We start from the raw sequence: 24,944 nt of genomic DNA, 5'->3' as shown, positions 1-24,944 counted from the left end.
AATGCAGTAAAAACATACCCAGATTGAAGAAAACTGAAATTCAATTCATGGACTGGCCTCCCCACAGCCTAGAGTCTAACTTCATTGTAGCAGAGTGGGATCATCAAAAGGCAGAAACAGCCCAAAACAGCTTTGAATGTCCTTCAACAATCCTGGAGAACCGTTCCTGAAGACTACGTCAAGAAATTACAAGAAAGCTGCTAAAAGAGTTCTGGCTGTATTGAAGAAGGTGGTCAGACCGAATATTGTTGTTATTGCTTTATATACTAAATTTCCATATCTGTTTACACATGTTTCAAAAATTGCCGCATGTACTTCCCATTTTCCAAGCAACAATGTAAAGAAGCGATGGGTGGCTAAGCACTTTCATACAGTACCTCATCTGATCTGATCAACACTGACTTCCAATGTTAGATTCAATGACCCAGCATTGAAAAACCTGAGTAAAAGAAGGGATTTGGGCCGGGAGAAGTATGTTCATACGTGCTACACATGCTCTAAGCTACACTTCGCAAGGGTTACTCGTTATTGCGTCTGATTTAAGAACTATCCAGCATTTGGCTGAACATCATGTACCCTGTCATAATAGCTGGCTTGCCTCGTCTTGTTCTCCATGTGGGCGTTCCTAACGTGATAATGATGTGATGTCACAGGGGAACAATGAATTGTTTACTGCCACACTAGACAGACAGACAGACAGATTTCTCTCTTGGCCTGTATACATGCTTATTGTTGCTTTGTGTTCCTGTTCATGTGTATTTGTATCTGTGGGTGTGTTTGTGCCGGTTACAGATAAGTGGATTAATGTCTGCCATCTCCCATAAGAGGCTCATCGGGATATGACCTCATCACCACTGGCCCCGGAGTCCCCATGGCGACACCGTGGTAACACAGCACCATGGCGACAGGGAGCTGGAGCATTTTCTGATGTGACAATTTGCATCTGCTTTTCATACGAAGCCCAGCGGGAAGGTGAATGCAGTCTTGGAGACCATGCAGTGTTTTTCAATGTATACTGTACAAATATTGTATACGTACAGAAATGTTTGCAGGATTTCAGGCCCCAGTGCCATACATGAACAAAAACACGTGGAAAACACTTGAATGCCATTAGTCGATCTCTAGCAAATGCCTTCGTATGACTCACAGCTTTAATAATTTGTTTTTCTTTCAAGCCAGCTGCCGTTTTCATGTGGTGGATATGTCATTCTACTTTAATGAAACACATCAACATCTTTTGATTATACACTGTTCTTCTGCCATGCAGTACGCCTCTGCTTTGAAAGATAATTTAAAAATAAGAGGGGAAAAAACAGGCATCACCTGCGATATAAAAAGGAATAACATTTACCAACCCTAGAGCTTTTTAGACGTGGATTTTAGTATTATTATTATTATTAATTTATTTATTTTTTTGCTCTTTCAAAAATGTAAATTTAGGGTAATCGAATGGATTAAAATTGGAATGTCTCCATATACAATAATACAAAAGCATTTATCACACATGGCTCATACTTTTTTCTTAAATTATGTGAGATGTTAAAGAAAAAACTGCTTTTCATGTATGTTATTGGTGGAGCAGTCTGGGTCAGTATTATTTTTAATTATCATCATCATCATTTTAGCTTCAACTTGCTTCCACATCCTGCTGAATATAAAAATACTTACCAAAGAGTTAGAGTAACACAGAGTGAAATGTCTGTAGTACACAGTAGACGCTTCTTTTCTATCATGAAAATCATTTAAGTGTTTTATTAAAAAGTAACAAAAATCTTTCCACTAACATTTCACAGCAAACTGACACAGCTGACGTTTTATTATGAGATTCTGAGTACAGTCAACGGAGAAGTTCCAGTTTTACTTTATCTTTGTTTTGGTTTCCATCAGTTCCTGAGAAAAATATCATGTTTTTGTATTACCAGTTTTGCATTAGTGTACATTTGCGTAATCTAATTTCTGTTTCAAAACCAAAACAAAGACTGTAGCCCTCAAAGATTTGAGGAGAGGAAATAGAGCTGCGACTCATTCATCAGACAGAACGTTTTGTGATCCCGGTGACTAAACAAGTCTCAGAGGATTCTAGCAAAAGTCTTTCACAACAGCTACACATTATTTTAAATGACCTTCTGATGATTACAGGTTAACTTTTAGAGACTATTTAGTGTCAAGCATGACATCAGTTCAGGTACAAAAGCACAAAGTCAATTTCAGCCCACTGTTACTGTAAAGAAGTTGTGTTTGCTTGGCTCTGCAAGCCACTTTACAACCCACCTCATTTTTGGCTCCACCTTTCCATGGTGTATCTGACTTAATCTAAATGATATCTGTGGTCACTGAGAAGCTCAGAAGCTCTCCTCCAGCTCATCAAGGGGAACATGGAGTTGCCCCCAAGCCAGCAAAGATATACAATCTCTCAAGTATCTTCTGGGTTTCTGCCAGGGCTTCCTTCCAATAGGAAATGATAATTGGACTGATTCTTAAACAGCGCTTTATACAACATGACTCATTCACCCATTTACACCCATTCACACAAGCACTTATCGCTATGATTTGTCCCACTGAAGTGCCTTCTATCTAACATTCACACACATTCACATTCCAATGGATGCGTCAGAGAGCAACGTGGGGTTAGTCTCATACCCAAAGACATTTGGCATGCAGGCTGGAGCAGCCAGAGATCAAACCACTTTGGTTTAGGAGATGACCGGCTCTAGCTCCTGAGCTACAGACACCACAAAGCACCTTACCTACGAGGCATTTAGGAGGTGTCCTGGTCAGATGTCAACTACTTTGCTTTCATGCTCAGCTCTCTCTTCACCACAATAGATCGACACTTGTCTGCCTGTCTATCTCCAGCTCCCCCCAATCTATCTTCCCCAATCACGAACAAGAATCTGAGATACTTGGGGCAGCAAGTCTTTCTAGACATGAACTTATCATTCCTCCTTTTTCCAAATGAGAACCAGTGCTTTGGAGGTGACAATTCTTATGCAGCTTCACACTCAGCCGCAAACCACCCCAGACCCAGGTGGAGACCACAGCCTGATGAAGCCCGAAGAACCAAATCATGCACAAAAAGACAATTTTACTCACTAAAACTCATGCACACACTTTTTGACAGCCTGTCTCACACAGTAAGCCATCTTCTTTGTCAGATAATTACATCAATATGCTGCAAAACACACCGAACGTCCAAACGTGTGTTGGCACTTACACACTGACTTTATTTTTCGGCCCCTGAAGTTGCTGCTTGGTCATAATTCTCTGTGGATTTCAAGATTCGCCTCACACACAGGTTATTTGGTTCTTCTGATTAAAGCTGATATAAGAAGTACTGAGTGGCAATTCATGAAAAATGAGATCATGGCACATGACTCAAATTAAATCAGCCATTTACAACTACTTAGCATTAGTATTCACAGAACCTTCTATGACACAGAGATGGTTTTGGTGCCAATTCTCTCATCACATTGAGTATCGGCTAAAATAATAAGCATGGCCACAATCCCATCAAGCGAGTCATTTATCAAGCTTTAATGTACTGGTTGTAGTCCCAGACTGGAACTCTTAATCCTCTCTATTCATGGTCTGTATGCTCTGCTCAGTGTAAAGAAAAACAACCGTGAACAAGGAACCTGCTGAGTATTTATGGGAAGTTGTGAATAATCCATTACATAAGAGAAGTGAATACACACACACACACACACACACACACACACACACACACATGCAGACAGTCAAGTAGTTGCCTTCAGCTTTGTGTTTGAGTTGAACTGTAACGCTTTGCAAGACAAAGCACTTCTATGACAGCTGAGTGATTACTAATGCTTACTCATACAAGGATACGCATATTCAACACACACACACACACACACACACACAGAGCAAGACCGCTCCCCTTACTACCACACCTAGTTTCTCACAGAGTGACACACACTTCTCAACATGCACACACACACACGCACACACACACACACACACACACACACACACACACACACACACACACACACACACACACACACACACACGTACTGTACTCTTTATCTTACCATCTTCTGTTCCTTGCTGGTGGACACAGACACTTGCACATGCTCACATTTTACTAAGGCGTGGCCTAAGGGTTACGTAAAAGCTTGGGGGGGCAAAGGTCAAACCACATGAAAATATCGTTCAAAGGGGCATCTTCATAGGTGGTGTGATACTTCCAACAGTAATAGCACCATACCAGAGATTTTAGGGCTAAACAGTGCCCCTTGCTGGTCTGTGATACACAGACACACTCAACCAGTGTCTTCATTGTGAACTTGGAAAAACAAGGAGTTAAAAATCAGTGTGATTATTAATAATTATGTTCATGATGTGGATAATGTTCTCAACTAGCATTCTGTTGACATCTATTTATATTCTTTACTGTTGCTGTCATTATAACATGACATTGTTCACCTATTGCTTCCACTTTTTAAGCCAATCAGAAAATGTCTAATCGTTCCCCACTTTATTTTTTTTCTATCCCAGAATTTTGTTTTCATTTACTCTCTTGTGGTGGATCATAACTACTATTTCAAAATAAAAGAAAGCAAGACAGAGAGTATCTGCGAAATCACCTGGACCTGTGTTTATTCTTCTGCAGATAGACCTTGTTTGGTCAAAATGCTATATACTTTGACTTGATTAATTGAATAATAATGTATTATTTAATTTACAAAATATTTGGAATTAAATAACTTTTTTTTCTTTTTAATAACTCATCACACCTACTGGCTTCATCGAGCTTTAAAGATAACATAAAGTAAACAAACCTACATAAAATGACATTTTTAGGAAATAGCTAGGTGCTGCTGATCAAATGCACTTCCATAACTGATCACCAGTAAGTGTGAGCACCTATATAAAAAAAAAGGAGATTTTGTGCTGGTCCAGATGAACAAAATGTCAGAGGAAAGATATCAACTGTAAGCTTAGAGAAATTGCCTATCAAGATGGGAAGAGTTATAAGAGTTATTACAATTTCAAGTTCATCCTTCTACAATGAAAAGGTACAAGTGGAAACAGTCAAGACATTCACATATCTTCACATGAGTGGATGTCTCAGTTACTACTTCACCACAGACTGTGCAATTCTGAGAGAAACTTTAAAAAAAAAAAACCCCAGGAGATACATCTCAGACCCTACAGGAATCAGGCGTCAGCATGTTAAAAGTTAAAGTTCATGGCTGTATAACCATAAAAAGACTTAACAAGTATGACTTATTTGAATGCATGACTTCTTAACAACAACAAAAACAACCTTCTGTAAGAATGTCCTTTGGACAGACAAAACCACAGCAGTGTGTCCGTGTTTGGTGAAAACCCAACACAGCATATCAGAACAAACACCTCATGCCAACTGTCAGCACGGTGATGTAGGGGTGATTATGTAGGCTTGTTCTGCAGCCACGGGACCTGGGCACCCTGCAGTCGATGAGTTGACCGTGAACTCCTCTGTATACCAAAGTATTCTGGAGTCAAATGTGAGGTCACCTGTGTGACATCTAAAGCTTAGCTCAGATTGGTTCATTCAAAAGGATAATAATGCCTAGCACACGAGCAAATAGAAAGAAGACAGCAGTCAAGGTGTTGCAATGGACCAACCAAAGTCCAGACCTGAACCTAACTGAAGTGCTGTAGCAGGACCTTAAGAGAGATGTGGGTAAATGAATCCCCTCAAACCTCAATGAACATAGAGAGGACCAATATTCCTCCACAACAATTTAAGTAAAGTAATCTTTTATATGTATAGCACCTTTCTAGATAGACATCACAAAGAGCCTCAGAGCAAAACACCAAAACAAATGCGAGCTGGATAAAGTCATTCAGATCTTACTGCTGTTCTACAAGTTATTTCAGGAAGTGTGGTTAGTTTTTAAACTCTGGAATATGTTGACTTGTTCTTACTTTCTCCCTCTTATTCCCCAACAGTCACAATAATGTTTCCACACTGGAATATTTTGGAGAGGAAAAGAGGAAGACAACAAGAACAAGAAAAGGGGAAAGAGGAAGCAAGTTTCTGCCAGCTCTATGCAGACCCTCCATAGAATTAAAAGTGTGTCTCCACAAGGCTGGAAACTGGCATCCTGGTACAACTGACTTATTTCCACAATGGGAAACTCACATGCCCCTAACACACTGACAGAAACAGAGCTATCTTTGTGAGGTCATATACTAACATAGTTTCCTAGAATCTTACTTTACCTTAATCAGTGCAACTAAATGCCACAGTCTACCCAAGCAGCTACCCCATTAATCTGACCTAAACTCAAACCTGAACCCTTCAACAGTGGGACCTATTATTCCAAAATGTTATACTTTTTTAGCTTTTTATGATTTGCTATTCAAAATAATCCTTACTTACCTTTTACTGGGCACAGATACAGCCCAGCAGTTCATTCACAAGCCTTATACACACAGCCACACACTGACACACATCCACACACACTCTCTCACACACTCAGAAGCACCAGCTTTTTCCAGGATTCTCAGGGATCTGTGAGGGTCAAAGTATTCCATCCAATCATTCTGGCATTTTCCACAAAACTCTTCCAAACCCCAAAACAAGCGGTATTAAGAGCTTTCTCCCATGGCAGCCATGGTTACTGCTTTGAGTTGCCAGTCGGAATAAGACACTGTTTTCAGTCACTCAGCAACGACGACTGAGGTGCCCTTTAGCAAGACACTCAATCTTTAAATATCTCAAGTGGAGTTGTTCTGTTAGCTCTGTTGTTGGGAATCTTTTGTGTTTACAAAAGATACTAGGAAAGCAACAATGGCAGTTGACAACAGATTTGTTCACACTTTGTTACTGAATCTCAAAGTTGCATTCACACATATTACTTGCATTTTAAATGGAACTGACTACTTGGACTTGGACATGTCTATCACTATGTTATGGTAATTTAACAGCGGAAATCCCAAATCTTCCCAAATCTGGATCATCACCAAAACATATTCAGTATTCCTTGTTCCAAGCCTTGGAGGCAGGCAGCTGGATGAAGTCATAATGTCTCTGGCACGACTAAATAAATGACTCAGTATTTTAAGACGGGGCTTTACCAGTTTGACTTCAAGCTCAGACCCCTCCAATTTATAACAAGAAGCTTGCAACGTAAACTGGGGGTGCAGAGATCGACAGTTTTACCAAGTGTGAATGGTTTTACAGTATAAACTACTGTGTTGAGTCATACTTTTTTATGGAAAAGGAACTAATTGCTTTGGGCTCGACCTATAAGTATGGATGTATTGATTTTGACCTGTTTCTTATGAGTTCCCAAACTTGATAGATACACAAAATTAAATCACTCGTCACTACTCTTATAAACAAAGATGTCACAAATCAATTCATTACTCTTGCTGGTTCCACGGAAAGTATCTAGCAGCTAAAAGGGACTGGATTTTACAAAACCGTCAGTGCAGGCAGACAGTCCAAACAAGGTAAGAGGGGAAAGCTAACCATCATCTCAATGTCTATTCTGAACAAGGAGGAATGCTGAATGTTCTGGAACAGGAAGTGGACTTAGATCCACTTCCTGAGTTTTGGTGTTCCTTCATGGAAAACACAACCTCGTGGGTGGCTGTAGCTCTGGAGGTAGAGCAGATCATTTGCTAACTGGAAGGTTCATAGTTTAAACCCCGGCTGCTGCAGTCTGCCTGCCAAATATCCTTAGGCAAAAAACTAACCCCAAATTGCTCTCAGATCCACCCATCGAAGTTTAGATGTGTGTGAATGTTAACTAGAAAGCACTTAAGCATAGAATGAAGTGCTTGCATGAATGGGTGAATGAGGTAAAGTTGTACAAAGCGAGTTCTTTGAGTACTAAGGTAGAGTAGAAAAGTGCTTTACTGTATAAGAACCAGTCATTGACAGGTATTATTTCCATGTATAGCATCTACCCCTGTTTTTTTCCCCTCCTAACCACACTGTGGTGGAGAAGTACGTATTTCTGAAAAGGTGAAAACATTTGGTGACAAAATTGGGTTTCAGCTGAAGTTTTTATTAGGTGGACCAAACTGAGAACAAACCCCCATAACCTGTTTTTTTGTTTTTGGTCTTTTTCCTCATGCATTGGTGCAGCTCCAGCTCCCAGCCAATCACGGCTGATGACCATCCTTCTATGAGCCTGTTTCTGAAAGGGAATTGGGGGAGTTCTTCCTTCCTACCATCACCAAGTGTTATTTAGATCACATGATCACTGAGGCTCTCTCTGTATTCTCTCTAGATCTTTACTCTTGAAGGTACTTTGTCACAAGTGCTGTTGTGAACTGGGGCTTTGCAAATAAAACTAAATAGAAAGTAACTCTAGGTCTATGACATGTAGCTTAGCCACTTAACCACCACAACCACTGGCTGTGTGGTGTAACCAGATGGGCAGCTATGGTGGGATAGATGTACAGTCACCTCTTGTGGTCACCCCTTGGCTAGTCAGGCTGACTGAAGTTTCCTATTCCATCATTAATTTATCTTCTTGCTGTGAGGTGTCAGTAATAACCTCTGTACTGTGCCTACTTATGTTATCCAAATGAATAGAAATTTTCAATATATGAAATATATGAGCTAAAATACTAGAATGGAGCTGCACATCCTGTTGACAAATCTCTGTAGGTTCATCATTAGCACTGAGTTCTTCACATTGTAATTAGACATGAAAAGTGGATCTTCATCCAAAGCATGTTATTTTTACTCAAAAGGATGACTATTAACACTAAAATTATAAAATGATGGACCCTTTGCAGATGTGTCACCAAGCCACTAAGTTCCTTTACAATTCAGTTTGGTAGTTTTTGTGTTGTCTTGCTGGCAGACAAAAAAATGAACAGATAAACAGATGGCTCTGTAAACAGAGCTTCACCACAACATTTGGCCTGGCAAAGGAACCCAAAAAGGGAGCCTTTTTAGGCACAAGTGTGTGGTCTTTACAGTATTTTGGCAGGTGGAACAGGCTGCTCAGTCACAGGCGTGACTTATGTTGCACTAAACACACTGAAACACATTACATGACAATCACAAGAGACTTGTGTAAGGTCTATCTGTTCGTGTGCCCATCCATCCATAAAGCTGTAAGTGCAGAGATGGCACAGCACTTCTGCCTGAGTAGCTGCTCAGCGTCACCATAGCAACAACATCACCTCTCTGCTCGCCTGCAGAGCTTCCTTAGATACTCTACATAGCTGAAATCAGTCGATTTTTATTTCAGCAACTGATTTATTAAAAACACACAGGTTTACCCTCCATCATAAAATTAGGTGACACACATTTACATTCATTATTTTCATTAAAGCTTAAGTATAGTTTAGAAAAAAAAAAACAATATTTGAAGTGCATGACAAATAAATGAACCAAGTCCACCATCAGGCTGGTGGACACTCTTGAAAACCAGAAGGAGCTGTTACAGTGTAACTGGTAATGACTCTTTCACATCACTGTTGAAGATATTTGGTCCAATCTTAAGATTTGTATCACTGCCAAATTTAACTGCTGGCTTGACGTTCTTTGTATAAATAATTTTATGCCAGACGTAACAGGGACTCAAACCTTCTAAAAGGTCTCTCGTCAGTCCACAGAATATTTTCCCAAATGTCTTGAGAATCCTCAAAATGTTTTTTTTGGCAATTGTGAGACGAGCCTTTGTGTTCTTTTTGGTCAGCAGTGGTTTTCACCTGGGAACTCTCCCAAGGATGTCATTTTTGCCCAGTCGCTTTTATATTGTTGAATCGTGAACTCTGACATTAACTGAGAGAAGTGAGGCCTGTAGGTCTGTAGATGTTTTTCTGGTTTCTTTTGCGACCACCTGGATGAGTCACTGATGTGCTCTTGGAGTAATTTTTGGTAGGCTAGCCACTCCTGGGAAGGCACACCACTGTTCCAAGTTTTCTCTATTTATGGGTGGCGATTATGGATGGACATGGTGGTTTCACTGGAATCCAAAATCCTTAGAAATGGCTTTATAACCCTTTCCAGACTAACAGATGCTTCTCAGATGTTGTTGCTTCTTTAGATGATGTCAATGAAAAAGAATAATTCTAAATCAAACAGAAAATACTGTCTGACCATGAAGCCAGAAAAGGCCACACCTTTCAAAACTATTTCCTTGGCAGTGACAAAGTGCAAGGCGAAATTATGGGGATGCTGAACATAATTTCACCAGAGACACTTGGTATGGCTCAGGTTTTAAAAAAGAAAAAAGTATGTTAAACAATGCCATGCTTTTGTTAGCTGGCCCTTATAAAACCTAAAACCCCAGTCTAAGATAACGGCCATCACCACAGCAGCTATCAGCTTTTCACTTCAGCCTCTGTGTGATTTTTGTTTCACGTGTCGTATGATTTTTCATATGTGCATATAGAATCGATGGGTGCTGCCTGTTTCAATCAGCTGTTATTAGATGATAAAATTGCGATTAAAAAAACTATTAAAAAAAGCCCAAAATGTAACACCAACATACAATACTGTTGCAAATAAGAGACTAATGCTGCAGAAAGCCATAAATCTGATGATTTATTACACACAGTGGTGAAACAAACATTTTAATTTGTTTTTTATTAGTTATTTTATGAGTGCGCTCTCACTGCTGACACTTATTTTTAATGTTGGCTGGTTGCACATTACAGCTCTGACACATCATAGGGCTACCATGACATAGTCCTGTGAAGGAGATGATGTGTCAGTTTGTTGGTATATCAAAGTGAAATTATTCATTCACTTATTGATTAAACAGGTATTCTTGGTATGCGTTTACTGTTCTACTGGCTTTATTCCCACTAGTTTCATCAACATTTTCTGCACCACCAGCTGAATGAATGCACAGTACCCGAACCTTTGGGTCATTTGTATCTCTAAGTGTAGATTGATTTTTATTTAATTACAATTTTATTTTGGATTTAAACTAAACTAAGCTTTGATGTGTATTTTTATTGTCCTAGTGTGCTTTATTCTAATATTCTTCAAGCTACGTGTTCCTTAAGAAAACAGCAACATACTGTAAGTCCCGCTATAACTGCACGGACTGTGGAGATTACACTCCTCCCCCTTTCATCATCACCATAACACGGAAGCAGTACACAGACAGTAGGGGGGCAGGAAAAGCACGGACAGGCAGGCAGGTTAAACCAAGTAAAAATACGGACACATAGAGACATTAGGGAGGTGAAAAAAAGCGCAGGCAGGTAGACGGACAAACAGATACAGGTGCAAAGCGAGCATCATGGCGCTGATCCCCTCGCAGGTTCTCCGGGTCGCCATCCTGCTGTCTTATTTCTCCATCCTGTGCCACTACAAAGCCTTAGACATGCCGGCACACCAGACCTACGGAGGCAGCTGGAAGTTTCTCACCTTCATCGACCTGGTGAGATTTCACGTCTAATCTGATCTCAACCCTAAACACCCCGGTGAAGTTACCGCGCAGCTCGAGGCGATGCACGCGCTGGAGAGAGTGCGCGCGTGGCGCTGCGATCACATTTAAATTCCGCCTCCTTGCGCTCTTTGTTTGACTCGATGATTCGTCGGCAGTGGCAGAGGGAGGGGTAAATTACACGGAGTTTCACTTGTCTGCAGTCGCGTTTGAAGCTCGCAACGTGGTTAGGTGCTGAGGTGAACCGGAACAGGTGCGTTGTGGGGCAGAAAGCTCTCCCGTCATAAAGGCTTCCCCTTTCGGGAGCGCGCCGCGGGTGCACCGAACCTTGTGAAAGCTTGCAGTTGGGAAGTGTCAGAAAAATGATGACGAAGGACTGAGAGGCTCAGAAATGACAGGGATGTGGGATTTTTAGTGCTCGCTGATTGTTGGACAAGAAAAAAAAAAAATCGGTAATAAACTGTCAATCAATTTCTCAGTTATTTCTTATGTGTTTTAAAGAAGTTTGAAACAAGCTGCAGCCCAGAACATATCTGTACTAAGAAAGTGGGATTTACACTCAAGTCCATTTTAGACCATAGACTATATATATAAAAGATGGACATAGCTACTGGGATGCTTGCACTGTTGGGCTAGATCAGACTCTAATCACCTTCTCAAGAACACGTTCTGGAAAATTCTCTTTTCTGACTTGCAGAATGAAATGATTTCTATAAAATAGACTTGATGTTTTATTCAGTGAAACTTGAAGCTATCTGCCAAAGTGCTTACCGAGGTCATGGAGCAAGGACACCGAGGGATGCTTTCGCATAGACTTCCCATAATCTCGGAGTTGTTTCGCACAGCACTAGGGTCAACTCCTGGTGGCCTTTATAAAGTGCCGGTTAAGGCATTTCGGGTTGATGATGTTGATCATCGTGCACACTCACGCTAATAGCAAAAGGGAATAAAAATATGGTGGTGAAAATATGCACAAGTTATCTGTAGGTCCTGCTTGTGAACAAATTTTGCTTGTTTTAACTTATAAATTAGTTCTCCACTTTACAGACATCATACAAGACAGATGTAGTTTGGAGAAAGTGGCTTAAACCAGCAGAAGGTGTCTGTTGTTGTTGCACAAAGTCTTCTGGTTGCATAGAAGGCTACAGGAAAACGTTTAGATTTCTGTGTGACCCCAGTAAACAGTAATGATATAACCTGGATTTAGGTAGTAATCGTTGTGACCGGACTCAAAAGCCACAACATAAAGACTGATACCTTTATCCACCCCTCATCAGGTGTAGATCATCACACAGGATCAGGCCCAGACAAAACACAAAAACTCCTGTACAGTGTCTGAATAGAAGATAAGTGCCTGCAATCACCTGCAAAGCTCAATGCACAGAATTTTTTTCAGTGCTCAGTGTCCCTGTTTTCTCAGTGGCCAATCAAAATCAAGAAGAAGCTTGACCCAATGATATAAATTCTGTGTTAACAGCAAAGGAAATATGTTTAAGTGCTTGAGAGTGACCTCTCAGGGGCTAAAGACACATAATGTTAAAACTAGAGATGGTACAATACCACTTTTTTATGTCCGATACCGATATCATAAATTTGGATATCTGCCGATACCGATATGAATCCGATATAGTGTTTTTTAATCACTAAAAATGTTTTTTAATATCTTGCTGCTTTTTGTATAAGTTCATACTCAAGTTACAAAAAACAAACAAACACTAAAGCCATTCTGTTGTACCTGTATGCAAAAAATATACTGCACCCAAAATATTTCATAGTTCAGCAATACTGATCAATCTAATAAAGTTAAACTTACTCCATCCTTCCTATTCTGGTATTTAAAAGAGTAAACAACCTAACCAATAGGGTTCTAAAACTCCCAGCAAAAAAAAATAAAAATAGGGGAACCCCCCCACCCCCACCCCCCACCTCATGATGCTTAATCGACGTAATCAACTTTAATTTGATGCAGTGTGGAAACAAAATGCACAGAAATCAATTATTTTTCAAGAATAATTAAATAGATTCAACATCTTTCTTCAACAGAATTGCAGAATTCACAGATGGTACCTTCCCAAAGGAAAAAGTACTATAGCTTACTAGGGTATATTAGACTTAACAGTTACTATATACAGTAATGGACTTCTATACATTTTTCATCAGATTAAAACTTTGGGTGTTAGATTCAGATAATTATTTATTAAAAGCTAGACCTTTTAAATGAGAATAAGAAAGAAAAGTATGTCTTTGTGCCCCCTTTTCCCTGTTAATGCCTTATTGGCCCCCCTGGCTAAACTTTGCTAGATCCGCTCCTGCACAGTTACCAGCCATCAGCTGCGTAGGAAAAGATCCTGGTGTACAAAGTAATATTAAATAAATTCTAAAAACAGCTTATCAAGCTTAAACGTGCTGCTGTTGTTCAACCGCTGGTTTCCTCTTTCTGGTGCAAAGTGGGCCAAAAACAAACAAGAGAGACGGACTCGCTACAGAAAAGCCGATCAGCTGATCATTGATCAGTTTCATGATTGAAGTAGCAGCAGGAGAGGGAGGGAGAGAGAAGAGGCCGTTGCTCCATAAATCGGTTGTTAAGCTTAACGTGAGAATGCTTTACAAACATTCAGAGATGAACTTACACACTTGCTTTACTTCTCTCTGGTATAACTTTCTCGGAGATGAAATGCCGGTTTGGTAGCGAGGCTCCAAATACTGAACCAGACTGCCGAGAGGTCTCGCAGCCACAGTCGCTCTATCACGTGACGCACACTGCTCCGACGTGCTATGGTTATGAGCCGAATTATGCCATGTCGCAAGTTTTGTGAGGTGCTTTTTTGATATTTAATGGATCGGATTACATTTTTTTTATTTCTCTCCGATATCCGATCCAGTAATTTACGTCAGTATCGGACCGATACGTAATATCGGATCGGTCCATCTCTAGTTAAAACAACACTGAAAGCTGATATTAGCAGAAGCTTGTGATTGACAAGGTGTGGACCAATGAGAGCGCAGTGTCTGTCAGTTTGAAAGACTAAATATGGTGTAGTGAAAATGCGCAGCATCCCCTAATCTTGAATAATAAAGCGTTTGAACGTTGCGGCTCCAACCCTGAGTGAGATCAGTGGTCAGCGTTCATTGAAGATTGTGCCCGTGTAGATTTTATTCTTGTACACTTACATGGTGTATCATAACGTCTCACTGTCCATTCAGTGCATGTGCTCTTTTTGCATCCATTTGTGCAGTTGTTGTCTTGTCACATTGCTAAACATATTTTTATTTTATTTGCTAAAAATGTGCAGAACACACATTAACAAACACAGAGATATAAACAAAAAAAGTAAGATCTAATTAAAACGTTTTTTTAGATGGTGCAATAATGTCATTGAAGTGAATTCTGTGGTTTATTCTTGCATTGAAAGCCTGATGTAATAACAGCCCTAATTCTTTTTTTTTTTTTGCATTAAAATCTTTTGTTTTCTTCTCACTCACTTTAGTTTCCAAGTTTTTGTGATTCATCAACAAGGAAGCGCTCATGCTTCTTTTTGCTGCCTTTATGCTTTCTAAACGGGGCTGTACTGCGTTGCACATATACGATATGATATTTACCTGTGATTACCTTGTGCCTAAATATCTAGAAAGATATCTGATTAGTTTTGTGATACAAAGCGCAGCATTGCGTTGGTAGCCAGACGTCATGAGAGTTGCCAGAGGTTAATCATCAGCCATTATTTACTTACAGTAGTGACTCTAATAAAATCAGTTCTCCTATAGAGATCAGTAAATCGTGTCAGCTGAGTTTTCATTTGTGTGGTGACTGCTGACAGAGCGATATTGTGTTTGTTTTCTTGTGCTTTAAAATTGTCTTTGTCTCTGTTAGATGAGTTTATTGTTATCAAACTTCTTATTCTGAATATATTGTTAATTACTGATAACATACTTTATATAGTTTATACTTTATATGGTTTATTATAGTTGCTGCCAGTCGAACAAAGCAATTGATTACTAAAACCTGAGGGCTGCAATGACGGAAGCTGAAGTTTTTGCACTGGTAATATTTACTTTGTGCTGCAACGCAAAATGAAGTGCTTGGGCTAAAGTACACCGCGTATTTCCTTCAATAGTTGCAGCACATGTGTCACTGTGAGGCCATAAAATGTGCACAACGGGCATTTTGTCTCGGCGCTCTTTACTGTACTTGTAAAAGCTGCTTAACATATCAGCTGAGAGGCAGCAACAGGCCAAACATTAGTGTTCACAATCAGTTTTCTTGATTCTCAAGTGTTATTAAATTAAGGAAATTATGCTGCAACGAGAGGCACAAAACTGCAGACACACACAGCTCCCATTCATCCCGAACAATGCGCTCACACATGCACTCACAAAGAGGGACTTCTGTTAGAGGCCGGTTCTGTTAGGCAGTCATTCACAAGCACGCTTTAAAGTTGGTGTGAAGTCGCTATAAAAAGCTAACCAATTTTAGAGAAATATCCAGCCAGTGGTTGTCTTCTTTCTGCAATGTTTGTGTTTGTAGAGGAAGCTAGCTGACATTTCTTGTTTTGCGTGCACCGTTTGAGTTCTTGCTGTCGTTATCTAAATGCGGCTGGGATGTCGATGCGTTTGTTCATTCACTGGTTGACATCCATTGTTAAAGAAAAGTAAAACAACAACACATATCATATATAAAAATGCTCATGTTCCACTGATTGTGCTTCACAGTTTTTACAAATGTAATCGATTTTGGCCACTAGCCATATTCTTATCCCTGGCTGCGATGGCTCATTAATGTACAAGGTGAGGTGAAAAAAAGAAGCAAAGTGCAAAAGACAAAGGTGTGTCCTGGGTGATAACTCGGGGGGGAAAAATGTCACCTCCACCCCTCCAACCTACTAATGCAGACTTTGGACGTTTCTAAAATAGGCACATTATCTCTCGAAAGCCAATATAAGGACACCTTGCAGGCTCTACAACATGTCAGGATTAGAATACATTAGACTTTACAATAATTGTTTTATATAAAACTTCTCTTTAAATAATCATTATAAAAAACATGTTGCAGTTATCAGCAGGTTAGGGGACCTTTTGTCGTTCTCATTCAAGGAAGTTTCCTAACAGAATATTCAACATTTCTTTAAATTAAATAATAGCTACAGTATATCCAAGTTGATGTGACATGTTAGACATGTTACGTGCCTACAGTGCTCTGCAGTTTAGCCTCTAAAATACTAGTCGGTGGTAAGGTTTCTGTAATGCATGGCGTCTCTTTCTGTACTTCAAATACAGGCACATGTTGGGGGGGGAGTTCAGAAGTGTACCTTCAAATTGCTGCAACACAATTTGCCCGAACCATCTGAGTGTACACGTGGATCAGCAGAGCTATAAAAACAAAAACAGCAGATGGCTGCGCTCGCTGATTACCAGTTAGTGCATTAGCATTACGAAGATGCCAGATGTAATCATGACCCGTTACATATCACATGTTGTTCCTCTGAAGAAATATCTTTGCACAAATCAGCACGCCACGTTTCTATAGCTACGTTTTTTGATAAGGTGCGCGTCAGGCAGCAGCACATGCTAATTAAATTTGCTCAGAACTGAATATGTCTGTGACTGATTGGCCTGTCACCAGTTATAGCCGCTCAGCTGAAACAGGTTTGTCTGGCCTATCGGTAAGTGGATTTCTAATTTTCTACTTGTAGTAGTAATAATAACAATAATAATAATCCTTATTTATACACATACCTACATATTTATAAATCTGTGGGATTGATCAATTTGGCATGTATAAACTTTAGTTTAGGCCCTTTTAAAGGCAAAATAATCTCTGAAGAGCATACCTGTGTCTTTGTGAGCATGGGAAATAGCTGTGTCATATTTTCCACATTAGCCCTCTTCCCCCAGTTAACTGTACCATTAAAGACCTGTACACACCAGCAGCCAGGAAACACACTGCACTGCAACATCTGGCTCCAGCGTTTGTGTGTATCAGTTTCTCACGAGGAACACAAAAGCCTCAAAATTGATGCAGTATTGATACGGAAACGAGGGCTTGAGTTTTAGGTCCATTTCAGAATTTCTTGTGTGCGTGCCTGTGAGTGTGCTGTTGCTGCTCATAGTTCTCATGGAAACCTATTATTTATGTAGCAGGCATGCTGCTTTAGACATGCTAGCTGTCTAAGATTTATATTTGCTGTCCACACATATTTCAGTGAGTAGACACACACATTTATTTAAGCTGCCCGCTGTAAAATGCCAGTATTCACCAGCAGAATCGTGTATATACCGAAGCACCCATAACTATGTTTTAAAGCCAAAATGCCTCTAATGACCAGCCATCATCACACCGGGCGATACCTAATAGTCTCAGAGGGAGGTTTGAGGAGAGGAGAGGTAGTCTGTGCCTCCTCTCCATCTTCCTCTGGAAGCGAAGGTCACATCCATCATTGCGAACATGTTGAAAGTGTTTCCTTACGCAAAGATGGGTAAAATATACAGAGCTGGTTTTCTCCTTCACCACAGCCCACTTAATGGAGATTCTATTGAAATCGAGCATTTGAAGTGTGAAGTATTTTTGGTGCATGTTGAAAGAAGCCACGTGTGGTTTTATTGAAATATTGTGCATCTCGTGAGGAATAGTTTTTGCACGCAGGTCACAGTGTTTCCTGCTGGTGGATGATTCTTTCATGTTGGACAAACACTCCAGAAGTCAGTTTGAGAGCTGTTAAGCTCAATTTTGCTCTCAGGGATTCATGCAGCAGTGCCCTTAGAGATTGTTCCAACTGTTTTCTATATGTTTTAGGTAATCAGCGACAATAATAGCCAGTTATAGCTGCTAGTTTCTTCACTGTACCTGCTTAAAGGAAAGCTCTTCGGGGTCTTTGCATCTTATTACGGCATGGCCTATTGTCATGTATATTTACCATTTTCTTTGCTCGATATACAGTAACTACACTATAATGCCTTTTAAGTAAGGTTCTGTTTAACACAGGAACTGTGCAGGATGTCTTTGGCATTTAAGTGTTTCAAGCCTGAGAGCACTGTTGCTAAGTGATGGGCATGAATTGGAAATATCCCTCCTCCCTTTTGCAGGCAGCAAATTATTTTTGTTCACTGGATTTCTGAATTAAGTTTAGAAAGAAAAGAGCAAAACCCACTGAAACTTTAAGTTATTTAAAGTGGACCTATAATGTTGGATTCCAGCTCCATGTTTTTATTCTTGGACACAAGAGTAGGTTTGATTAAAAATGACCCTTAGTTGTCCTAGCTGTTTTAGCTCCTCCCCCTTTGCCTGTTTCTCTGCAAACACTCTTGTGATTGGCTGTCCCTCACAAGTAGAAGGTTTGAGCAGCAGGTGGATGGAGCTTCCGTGCTCACAGCCAGAGCTGTGAACCTATGATAGAGACTGACCAATGTAGGCTTTTAAAAAACAACAATGATATTTAGTAATTAAAGTACTAATAAAAACCAATATCTTTCCTGACATTTTTTTTCTCAGACTCATATCGAAACATATTTTTTAACAGTTTTTTTTAATGTACTTCTATATCAGTCCTTGTTAGGATGATATCACAGTGCAGTTTTTTAAAAAGACTTCATTAATCTTAATAATCTTCACTTTCACAGCAAATCGCGGATTCTTCATTTGCCCTCAGCCCGACTCTATCAGCTGCTTGTTGTGTTTGTGGTTTTCCAAACACGAGTAACGCCAACAGTGAAGTTCCAGAGTGCCCTCTGAAGTTGTACTATGAAGCAAAATGAATGGCTTTGCGAGCATTGTTGAGCTTTAAGGCAGAGTTTCGTGTGTGTTTTTAACTGTGTAAATCACCATGGCGACCTCTGCTGAACAAACTGGTTAGGCTTGTTCTGAGTTTCACTTTAAAATCGTTCAGTTTTTAAGTACATTACAGTACGTTACAGATTCTGTGCTTTACACTTACAAGCTGTTAAACTGTGCCACACTGACTAAATGAAGCGCAAACTGTGTGTCACGTTGGTAGGGGAATGTGCATGTGTTCATTTAGCGATGCAGAAAATGTATATAAGGTATAACTAATTTTAATCAGCTGCTAAGTTGCTTTTACGCTGCTGGAAATGCAGCTACTAGAACACAGAATGTCTGTTCAGTCAATAAAATTTATTTCACTTTTTGATCTGCCAACAAACTCAAGGGATTTCCACATTTTTGGCAGATAAATGCTGCCCACTGTGGTGACCCCTTTTAAAGGAACTTCATACAAAGTTTTTCAACACGGTGCCAGTTTCTTTGAACTAGCTAATACCAACAGCTGCTCTTTACTAAACCCAATCCTAACTGCTAAGAGAATATTTGTGGGCTTTTGTTGGTTGCTGGAAGCAAACTTAAGCCAGAACTACTAAAATGATAGAGATATAGCACTCAAATAACTCTTAATAGAAGTCTATGGGAGAAACTGTTACACTTAACATGGTAGCTGTCGTAGCCCTTTTAGCTGAAGAGCTAATCGGCAGCTGAACTGGTAAACAAGCATTATGTGTTTATACGCCTCTCTGCATTTAATCATTCGTTATTATTCATCTCTGGCTCTCTTCCACAGCGTGTCTTTATCCTGTCTTCTTCCCCTCATCCACAATCAGTTGTGGCAGATGGCCAACCTTTCCTGAGCCTGGTTCTGGTGGAGGTTTCTTCCTGTTAAAAGGGAGTTTTTCTTTCCCACTGTTACCAAGTGCTTGCTCATAGGGGGTGATCTGATCTGTTGGAGTGTTCTCTGTATTATTGCAGGGTCTTTACCTTATAATGGAAAGTGCCTTGAAGCAACTGTTGTTGTGATTTGTATAAATAAAGTTGAATTAATTTGAAACATAAATGATAAGGACAAAAACACTGGCTCGCCCGCAGATTACCCCTACAGGCATAGAAACCAATGCCAAGAAGCTCCCAGCATACAGCGTTTGTACTGATGTTAATGCCAGAGGAGGTTTGAAACTCTGTAGTTATAGCAGATAACGATTGTGTTGTTGCTCTGGTTCATGACAGTTTCAGGTGAGTGGTTTGTAACTATGTGCCTGGGCACAGCCTGTTTTTTTTCTTTCAACCACTTTTATTGAATTTGACTGGAGAAGTGAGCAGTGAAAGAGTTAACGATTGTCTGCAGTCTGTTCTCTTTGGCTCTTCTTCTTTCTTCTAAAAAATCTACCGTCTAAGCTCTTTTTCTCCTCCTCTCTTCATCTCTTTGTTGTGAGAAAGTGTTTGTGCTGCCAAAGAGCTCGCTGAACTCCCCCTGTTCCTCTCTGCAGGTGATCCAGGCGGTGTTTTTCGGATTGTGTGTCCTGATCGATGTGTCCAGTCTGCTGACTAAGGGAGGCGACAGCAGGGAGCAGGAGCGGCAGCTGAGAAAGCTGATTGGCCTGCGAGACTGGATGATGGCCGTCCTGGCCTTCCCTGTCGGAGCGGTGAGAGGATTAATGCACATAGGCAAGCACGTACACAGGCAAACACACAATAGCCCTGGAATGGATGGGCTTGCCTTGCAGGAACTGAAGGCCGGAGTAATCCATTTTTAGTATAATCAACTCTCCGCCATGCTCCCCTTTTCTTAACGCCTCTCTTGCCCTTATTTTTCTTCCACTCCTGAGGGTGGTGGCAGTGTCCTACCAACCTGTAATCATGGAAATTGTTAATGTCAACCGCATAAAAATTGTCTGACATTTTCAGTCTCACCTCATGGGGTGATTAATGTCTGGGAATGATGCTTTAAATTGAGCTTTTTTTCTGATTTGGCGCATGGTTGGGTTAGCCCGAGAGCCTTTGACCTTGATGGTTCACATAACAACAACAATAAACTATTTAAAAACATCAGAACTATAAAATCTCATTACACCAGGTATCTGCAAACGATCACACTGCAAAGCACAAAGGTCTACAGTTTACAATGTGATATCTAAACACTGTCTGGTGCCAACAATTATTGTTTTTAACTTTTTTTATTTAATTTGTTTATTTGTAACAGGGACAATGTTCATTATTAAACATTGCTGTAAATGCCGTAGGCTAATTTTTCATCCATAATCCCTGGCTAGACCTTAAAAGCAACCTAAAAACAAAACAAAATATATAATATCGACATTCTAAAAAGAAATAAAAGGTAAAAAGAGAAAAAAAAGGCAAACGAGAATAAGCCATACTAAAAGGAAACAACTAGGAAATAGGAGAATAAAACTGAGTGATTTCTTAGTATTTTTAATATTTGTTTTTCATGTTTCAAATCATTAAAAAAATAAATACAAAATGCATTTTTTAAATGATGATTTTATTTATTAAGGGAAAAAAGCTGTGCAAACACACCTGATCCTGTGTAGAAAAAGTAATTACACCTGGGATAAAACTAACGCCGTATTTCACAGAAAAAATATCGTACTGATAGTCGGTGATTATAGTGTTGTGGTCTGAGGCTGCTTTGCTACCAGAAAAATCCTGAAGGAGAATGTCCAGCCATCAGTTCATGCCTGAGGCTCGAGCTCAGTTGGGTTGTGCAGCACAACAATGACCTGAAAAAACACCAGCACGTCCACTTGTGAATGGTTCGATAAAAGAAGGTTTTGGAGTGGCCTAGTTAAAGTATTAATTTAAGTTATCTTAAATGGCATGATTGAAAACTCCCCAATGTGGCTGAATTAAAAGAATTCTGCAAAGAACAGGGGGCTGATATTAGTCCACAGCAATGCGAAAGACTCATTTTCAGTTATCACAAATGCTTGATTGCGGTTCTTGCTACCAAAGCTGGCACGATCACTTATTAGGTTTAGATGGGAATTATTTTTTCACTCAGAGTCAGGCAGGTTTAGATGGCTTTTTTCTATTAATAAATAAAATCATCTCTTAAAAAGCTAATTTTTGCTCTGCCGCAACTATGGATGGTCAGCGTGTTAGTAGGGAAACATGAGATGAAAAGGGTCCCGGCTGGTTAGCAGCAACTTAAAAGTAAAAGTGAAAGAAGATCAACAGCTGCGATTGCTCACTCAGTTAGATGGAAAAAAATGCTGAAAAGAGTCACCAGATATACTTTGGCTACATTCACATACCTGGGTGAACTCCTTTTGTGAGAGTTTGTGTAAAGAGAAAGAACATAGATTAACTGGATGTGAAAATTTACTGAGGTTAAAAAAATGGGTGTAATGGTATGATGTGCTTCATCTTTTTCAATCCTGCTGTGAATGAACAGAACAGAGAAAGCACTGACGAATCATCCAGACAGCCAGACTTTGACCTCTGTCTAATCCATTTTTTTTGCAAGGCTGGCAGTCTTTTGCTTAACACACACACTTTTATTCAAGATTTTACTAGGCAACGTGCCCCACAGCTGGCATACTGGAGAATTTGTGTGGCTACCTGACTATTACTGTGTCCTGGCTGTTAGATCACTGGCACAAGATCATAAATATTCATGCTATAGACTACCAGACACTAGTGTCAAACACAGTTGATCTCTAAACCTAAATAACCCAATAGTTCCTGGCTCTATTGGCACGCGCACACACACACACACACACACACACACACACACACACACACACACACACACACACACACACACACAATTGGCCTCACAGTTTAGGTTACATACAGCACAACAGGTGCAGCTACTACATTACCACAGGTAATGTCTCAAACTTTGCCCGTCTGGTAAAGGAAGTGTGTGCATTCCTGCATATGTTGCTATAGCTCTATTTGTGCATTGCATATATGCGTGAGTGTGGAGTGTGCATATATTGCAGGCATTTGCACGCGGTATGGTGTGGTGGAAAATTGTGGGTGCCCCACAGGGGACAAAGTGCACGCATTGTTTCCCGCCACCACTGGCCTGTTGAAACAGAGAACATGCCAGTCACGGTATAAAAAGAGGTTGGTTGGTTCAGATGCCTCGAACTGGAACGCAGATGCCTGTCAGGTAATTCCACCCTCGTCTTACAGAACCTGGACTGGCCTTGATCCAAACCGTGAAGATACATTAGACTGGAAGCTGGTCAGCTTATGGTGGGTTCAGGTCATGTGGGAAATCTGATTGCTGCAATAGCTGCATGTATCATTGGGAAGTTTTTGGTTTACAGAAGGCATGCAGAAGGTATCACAGATGACCCTCATGTGTCTCCCTCCAATGTCCTTCTTTACCCAATGGATAAATGAGGACAGTGTATATGTATCTCTAACAGTAGGTAAAAAGTAGAGTGTAGCCTAATGCATGTGCCAGGGGCCAGGTTTTCACTGCCTAAGAACTAAAAGATGTAAGTAGTCAACATGCATGCACATGTTAAATTATTACATCCACATGTTAAATTAAAAATTAGATAAACAACATACATATCTTAAGCATATTGTATTTTAACAGACTGTATCCAAAAGATGGATGCTGTCACCTATTGGTTCCCAGACTCAGTTCCAGACTCCCAGACTGCTGCCATTTTAGTTTTTGAAGCCAGAAAAGATCAAATTGGGTTGAGAGGGTTACAAGCTGAATCATAAACTGTTCAGGTGCAGTACACATATCTGCTAGTTAGTGCTAGCAAGTAGAGATGGCACGATACCACTTTTTTATGTCCGATACCGATACCGATATCATAAATTTGGATATCTGCCGATACCGATATGAATCCGATATAGTGTTTTTTAATCAACAAAACTGTTTTTTAAAAATCTTGCTGCATTTTGTATAAGTTCATACTCAAGTTTAAAACAACAACTACACTAAAGCTATTCTGTTATACCTGTATGCAAAAAAAAAAAAATTTCATAGTTCAGCAATACTGATCAATCTAATAAACTTAAACCTACACCATCCTCCCTATTCTGGTATTTTAAAGAGTACTTAGCGTAAATATTAAGCAACCTAACTAATAGGGTTCCAACTCCCAGCAACAACAAAAATAAATAAATAAAAAATAGGGAACCACCCCTCACGCTCCACCTCATGATGCTTAATCAACGTAATCAACCTTAATTTGATGCAGTGTGAAACAAAATGCACAGAAATCAATTTTTCAAGAAATATTAAATAGATTCAACATCTTTCTTCAACAAAATTGCAGACTGCACAGATGGTACCTTCCCAAAGGAAAAAGTACTATAGCTTACTAGGGTATATATATTAGACTTAATAGTTACTATATACAGTAATGGACTTCTATTCATTTTACATCAAATTAAAACTTTGGGTGTCAGATAATTATTTATTAAAAGCTAGACATTTTAAATGAGAATAAGAAAGAAAAGTATGTCTTTGTGCCCCCTTTTCCCTGTTAATGCCCTATCGGCCCCCCTGGCTAAACTTTGCTAGATCCGCCCCTGCACAGTTACCAGCGTCAGCTACGTAGAAAAAGATCCTGGAGTAGAAAGTAATATTAAATACATTCTAACAACAGCTGATCAAGCTTAAACGTGCTGCTGTTGTTCAGCCGCTGGTTTCCTCTTTCTGGTGCAAAGTGGGCCAAAAACAAAGACGGACTCGAGACAGAAAAGCCGATCAGCTGATCGTTAAGCAGTTTCACGATTGAAGTAGCAGCCGGAGAGCGAGAGGCAGTCGCTTGTTAAGCTTAACG

The 24,944-nt window shown here is 39.9% G+C and overlaps 1 protein-coding gene across 1 annotated transcript in view; it reads left to right on the top strand.

Annotated features, from left to right (window-relative positions):
* The first annotated feature begins 11,073 nt into the window (after positions 1 to 11,073).
* aig1 (androgen-induced 1 (H. sapiens)) overlaps positions 11,074 to 24,944 on the top strand; it is a 30,907-nt gene continuing 17,036 nt past the window's right edge. The window contains exons 1-2 of the mRNA XM_085246317.1: positions 11,074 to 11,378; positions 20,649 to 20,804. Of these exons, the coding sequence (XP_085102443.1) occupies positions 11,238 to 11,378; positions 20,649 to 20,804 (297 nt within the window). The 5' untranslated portion in view covers positions 11,074 to 11,237. The remainder of the gene's footprint in view (positions 11,379 to 20,648; positions 20,805 to 24,944) is intronic.

The sequence above is a fragment of the Mchenga conophoros genome, linkage group LG15 (assembly GCF_057382185.1).
Source record: "Mchenga conophoros isolate Kocher_MC1m ecotype Shallow Benthic linkage group LG15, M_conophoros_male_GT1.1, whole genome shotgun sequence".
Taxonomy (NCBI): Eukaryota; Metazoa; Chordata; class Actinopteri; order Cichliformes; family Cichlidae; genus Mchenga; species Mchenga conophoros.
Note: the sequence above shows the minus strand (reverse complement) of the source record. Positions and strands in the feature narration are given on the sequence as shown.